Genomic DNA, 6,123 nt, shown 5'->3' with positions numbered 1-6,123 from the left:
GTCATCGATTCGTATTTTGAATGATTTGCTTGCTTCTATAAAACCCAGGTTAGATTAATGCTCTATATAAATAATAATTTCCGGCATACCCGAGTTCGAATCCCCCTCCACTTCTAAACGAGTTTGATTAGATTAAAGTATAATATCGCTTATATTAAAAATAAATAAATTTTTTTTCAACTTTGCTGCATTAATTGGTTACATTCAATTCAATTGAATTACAAGTCTGATATTATATACTCCATAAAATGTGAACTCATCTGTGGCGCTTAATATATATACTCACAATATAGTGTAGACAAGATACGGTTGGTTTACAAGGTTGTTTCTAGTTTTGATCTCTTCCTTTCTTTGGGGACTCAGTTCCAAGGATTTGGGATGATTATGGAATTTAATGCGTATAATTCAAACTAAGCAACTAATAATTTGATAATCTTGTTTGCGAAAAGCACATTAAGGATTGCATGCAAATGAGGACAATCTTATACTTCCAACATCTCCTCCTCATCATCAAGGCTCTCTGTATTCATGGTTATCACCCAACAGGTTTCAACTAACTGCCAAAAGAAAGCACATAAATTAATTACTCGGGAGGATTTTGATTTCAAACCCTTTACTTTTGTGTTTTTGGTCAAGATATACGGGACAAAATGGTTCGAGTGGTAGATAAACCACGTGTTGTTTTTCACCTAAACGAAGTCCATCGGTGCTGAAGTAGTCTGCTTAGGTTAGCTCACTTTCACGTCTAGAGAGAGAGAGAGAGAGAGAGAGAGTGTGTGCAGTTGGGTCGGTCCACATAGTACGGACTCTAATTCCCATAATGGGCTTCGTGAACTTTACCCTGGCCCACTACCATAGTAGAGACGAGAATCAATCAAGCAGGCTCCAACACCCACCTGGCCCAAACTCCTCAATCATAAAAAATCGATTAGGCTAGTTGATCAGGACAGTGAGCCTACCTCTTTGCATCCAAGTTTGAATTTTCCTCTTTTTATATTAGCTTATTTTAGAATAAGTTAGACTATTATTTGTATTAAAAAAAAATTATTTTGTCATATGGTGCCCACTAATGAATTTGATTGATTCCATCTTTGATATTTTGTGTGTAATGGATTTGATAAAATGAATGAAAGGATGAATGATTAATGGTGGTGGTGGCGGCTTTCACTGGCTTTGTTTTTTGGGGTAGGCATGTGGGGGTACCTAACTAATCATGCACCCCCTCATTGATTCTGACATGGATACACAACAAAAGATCCATATCCATCTATTATCTACATATTTTTGTAAAGTAAAAGGCCCATATACATATTTGTTTAGTGGCAGTTTGTCCTAATTCCCATGGCATTGCAAATAATAATAAGAATTTTCAGTCCTTTCCCAAGGAAGCTGCCCTTTTCACATGGCCTCCCTCCTGGCTTTTCCATCTTTTTTATGCTTTCAATTCAATTATTGTCTAATAATTTTCCATTTAAACGCATTTGCAAATATTCATTTGTTTATCTGTACATTTACATTGCATTATTTTTTGATTCATATATAAATTATTTCAAAAGAGCCAGATCAGTGCATGTGAAGTTGTGGAGGCTTCAGACATTGTTTTATGGGAGGGGCTGGTATTTGGTGACCTAGTTAGGAAAATGAATAGTAAGAAAACATTTCTTTCCTTTTTCATGGAGACCCACCATCTATCTCCTCTCTCTCTCTCTCTCTCTCTCTCTCTCTCTCTCTCTGTCTCTGTGAGAGAAAGTTCCAAGGTGTCTATCATGTACTGTTTTTCCACATCTTATAAGTTATAACCTGGAGAGATTCTCATCTGCCCAAATTAATCATGTCCAGGACCAGTACCCAAAAAGCATATCAATTCAATCCTTGATTGATTCACTGCTTATAAGTTAAATGCACAACCAGCCTTGACAAACCAGAAATGGGAGTTATTTTATTAAAATAACTACAAAAGCATATGCATGTCAGTGTTTTCCCAAGTAATTAATAAGCTGCTGAGGAGCTAATTCTCTTGGGACATTAAACAGAAGATGAAAGTACAGTTTTTCAAAATAAATTACAAGAAAAAGGAGGAAACCAAGTACCATTATTAGTTAATACCAGTCTGAGTTGACTATGATCAATTATAAGAATATGCAAGTATTTATCATCAGTCCCTGGAAACACATTCTCTCCATGTTTTGCTGTCTCAGAGATTTCCAATAACTCCAAACCTTGACAGTCATTAGGATTCATATAATTAGATTAGCTGCTACCCACTGATCCCAAGAACCCACGTATTCACAATAATTTAATCCCAATCTGTCATTATTACTTATCAAAACTGAACGCATTTAATCTCTCTCTCTCTCTCTCTTCTCTTGTGTCTTTGACACTTTCTTCCTCCCTTTGTTCCAAAAGCCCAGAAAATGCCACCATTCTGTTAAGAGCTAGGATAGGAACATACCAGGTAGAAGAACAACAAACATGTCAACCCTTTTGATGTTCTTCTACTGTTTCACTGGCCTCTCTCTTGTTTTTGCTCAGGCTCAGGGAGCTCAAACCGTGCCGAATGAGGAATTATCCACCTTACTATCAATCAAAGCTAGTCTTGTTGATCCAATGGATGGCCTCAAAGATTGGAAAATTCCAAGCAATGTGGTTCAGGAAGGTTCACCCCATTGTAACTGGACTGGAGTTATGTGCAACTCCAGAGGCTTTATAGAGAAGCTGGACATCTCCAACATGAACCTCAGCGGCCATGTATCTGATCACATTCAAGGCTTACACAGTCTTTCTACTCTCAACATTTCTTGTAATGGTTTTGCATCATCGTTGCCAAAATCGCTATCTGGTCTTACCTCACTGAATACCATTGATGTGAGTCAAAACTACTTTGTTGGTGATTTTCCAACTGGTCTTGGAAGGGCTTCAGGACTGACTTCAGTTAATGCATCAAGCAATAACTTCTCAGGCTTTCTCCCAGAGGATCTTGGAGATGCCACGTCCATTGAAAGCCTAGATTTCAGAGGGAGCTTCTTCGAAGGTTCAATCCCTGCATCTTACAAGAAGCTGCAGAAGCTAAAGTTTCTTGGCCTCTCTGGCAACAATCTCACTGGAAACCTTCCAAGAGAACTTGGCCAGCTTTCCTCTTTAGAGACTATTGTTCTCGGATACAATGCGTTTGAAGGTGAAATCCCAGCAGAGTTTGGCAATCTTACCAATCTTCAGTATCTTGACTTGGCAGTTGGCAATCTCAGTGGTCAAATCCCACCTGAATTGGGTAGGCTACAAAAACTTACAACAGTTTATTTGTACAAAAACAATTTTACAGGAAAAATTCCACCAGACTTTGGTAACATTACATCACTGGTGTTTTTGGATCTCTCTGATAATCAGATTTCAGGAGAGATTCCAGCAGAGCTTGCACAGTTGATGAATTTGCAGCTTTTGAACTTAATGTGCAATAGACTAACTGGTTCAGTTCCTAACAAGCTTGGCGAGTTACCCAACTTAGAGGTACTTGAGCTATGGAAGAATTCTTTGACAGGTCCTTTGCCAGTGAACCTCGGAAAGAATTCCCCATTGCAGTGGTTAGATGTGTCATCAAATTCATTATCAGGTGATATCCCACCAGGTTTGTGTAGTTCTGGCAATCTCACAAAACTCATCCTCTTCAACAATTCCTTTTCTGGTCCAATTCCAGTAGGTCTTTCAACTTGTTTATCACTGGTTCGTGTTCGTATGCAAAATAATCTTATTTCAGGAACCATGCCAGTTGGTCTGGGAAATCTTCCTATTCTTCAAAGGCTAGAATTGGCTAAAAACAATCTTACTGGTCAAATTCCTGTGGACATTGCTTTGTCTGCATCTCTTTCCTTCATTGATGTCTCTTGGAACCACCTTGAATCATCTCTTCCTTCTAGCATTCTTTCCCTTCCAAATCTTCAAACTTTCATGGCTTCCAATAACAACTTGGAAGGCAAACTCCCAGACCAGTTCCAAGATTGCCCGTCGCTGTCAGTGCTCGATATTTCAAACAACCACATCTCTGGAAAAATTCCAGAGAGCATAGCTTCTTGTGAGAAGCTGGTAAATCTGAACCTTAGAAATAACCAGTTCAATGGGGAAATCCCTAGACCGATAGCAACAATGCGTACATTATCCATTCTTGATCTGTCCAACAATTCTTTGGTTGGTAAAATCCCTGAAAGCTTTGGAAGTTCACCAGCCTTGGAGATGCTTAACTTGTCTTACAACAGACTTGAGGGTCCAGTACCAGCATATGGTATGTTAATGACCATCAATCCTAACGATCTCATAGGCAATGCTGGTCTTTGTGGAGGCATACTTCCACCATGCCCTCAAAGCTTAGCTGCAACAGCAGGTCCGCATCGAAACATGCACATCAAGCACATCATCACTGGATTCATCATTGGAATCTCAGTAATTTCATGTCTTGGCGTTGCATTTTTCGCTGGGAGATGGGTGTATAGGAAGTGGTACTCGTATAACAGCTTTAACAACTGGTTTAAGACTACCAATCAAGAATGGCCTTGGAGGCTAGTAGCATTTCAGAGAATTAACTTCACAAGTGCTGACATTCTTGCTTGCATACAAGAATCAAATATCATTGGCATGGGCGGGAGTGGGGTGGTTTATAAGGCTGAAATCCATCGGCCACATTCAGTTGTGGCAGTTAAGAAGCTATGGAGGCCAGGGACAGACATTGAAAATGGGGATGATCTATTTGGTGAAGTGAATCTCTTGGGCAGGCTCCGGCACAGGAACATCGTACGGTTACTAGGGTACCTTCACAACGAAACCGATGTGGTGATGATATATGATTTCATGCCAAATGGGAACCTTGGGACTGCATTGCATGGAAACCAAGCAGGAAAGTTGTTGGTAGACTGGGTTTCAAGATACAATATAGCAGTGGGTGTTGCACAAGGTTTGAATTATCTCCACCATGACTGTCAGCCACCAGTCGTCCACCGAGATATCAAATCGAACAACATTCTGTTGGATACAAACCTTGACGCCAGAGTAGCAGATTTCGGGTTAGCGAGGATGATGATGCACAAGAATGAGACGGTTTCAATGGTGGCTGGGTCTTACGGATATATTGCTCCTGGTAAGTTAGTTACCAAGAACCTTTTTTAATTACTCAAACAGAAACCATACTATCGAAACTAGTTAGCCCTATTAATTCTAACTTCTATTGTTATGTGGCAGAATATGGATACGCCTTAAAGGTTGATGAGAAGACTGACATCTATAGCTACGGTGTAGTTCTTTTAGAGCTTATAACTGGAAAGATGCCTTTAGACCCTACATTCGGGGAAGCTGTGGATATCGTGGAATGGGTTCGAAGGAAGATGAGAAACAAGAAAGCCTTGGAAGAAGCACTGGATGCTAGCATAGCTGGTCAATGCAAGCATGTCCAGGAAGAAATGCTTCTCGTCCTCCGAATCGCACTTCTTTGTACTGCAAAGCTCCCCAAAGACAGGCCATCCATGAGAGATATCATAACAATGCTTGGAGAGGCAAAACCAAGGAGGAAAAGCATTTGTGAGAGCAGGGGCCAGAAAACTGGCAAAGAGAAGCCTATCTTTAGCACCTCACCGGTCATGGGGCTTCTGTAGGAATTTGTTCTCCAGGTTTTTTCTATAAGTATCATTTTCTTCGTGTAAATGCATTTTCTCTTTTCTTTGTACTTAAATTTATACCACGCATTCATAGCAGGATATGCCATTGAATGTTCATTAAAAAAAAAAACTTACATTAATTTAAATTGAAAATTCTTTTTACCCCGCCAAGAAATGTTCTCTTTTCTACGAATATATTGTACTACAGGCATTTAGGCTAAAATAGTACACAAATACTATCAAGGTAATCGTAGTAAACAATGTTTGAAAAATCGCTAGCCAGTAGGCGGGCAGGCAGGGGCCTAGTGCCTAGTGCCTAGTGCCTAGCGTTTCTTAAAATAAAATAAAAAATATTTTGTATTATAAATTTATAACAAAACTAATTTTTTTTAAATGTATATATGTGAGTCATAAGATATATGACTTTATATAAAGCAGAGGGTTGAAATAAAAACACAATTAGGTTATGTTTTAGTATATGGGCGGC

At 39.2% G+C, this 6,123-nt stretch overlaps 1 protein-coding gene across 1 annotated transcript; it reads left to right on the top strand.

Moving 5' to 3' along the window:
• Nucleotides 1-2,378: 2,378 nt before the first annotated feature.
• On the top strand, nt 2,379-5,807 carry LOC117632049 (leucine-rich repeat receptor-like protein kinase PXL1). The gene is made up of 2 exons (XM_034365422.1): nt 2,379-5,122; nt 5,224-5,807. Exons 1-2 carry the CDS (start codon nt 2,473-2,475, stop codon nt 5,631-5,633), a joined length of 3,060 nt encoding a protein of 1,019 aa, XP_034221313.1. The 5' UTR covers nt 2,379-2,472; the 3' UTR covers nt 5,634-5,807.
• The last annotated feature ends 316 nt before the right edge of the window (nt 5,808-6,123 follow it).

This window comes from Prunus dulcis, chromosome 6 (genome assembly GCF_902201215.1).
Source record: "Prunus dulcis chromosome 6, ALMONDv2, whole genome shotgun sequence".
NCBI classification, from domain to species: domain Eukaryota; kingdom Viridiplantae; phylum Streptophyta; class Magnoliopsida; order Rosales; family Rosaceae; genus Prunus; species Prunus dulcis.
This window is presented reverse-complemented; position numbering and strand designations above follow the sequence as displayed.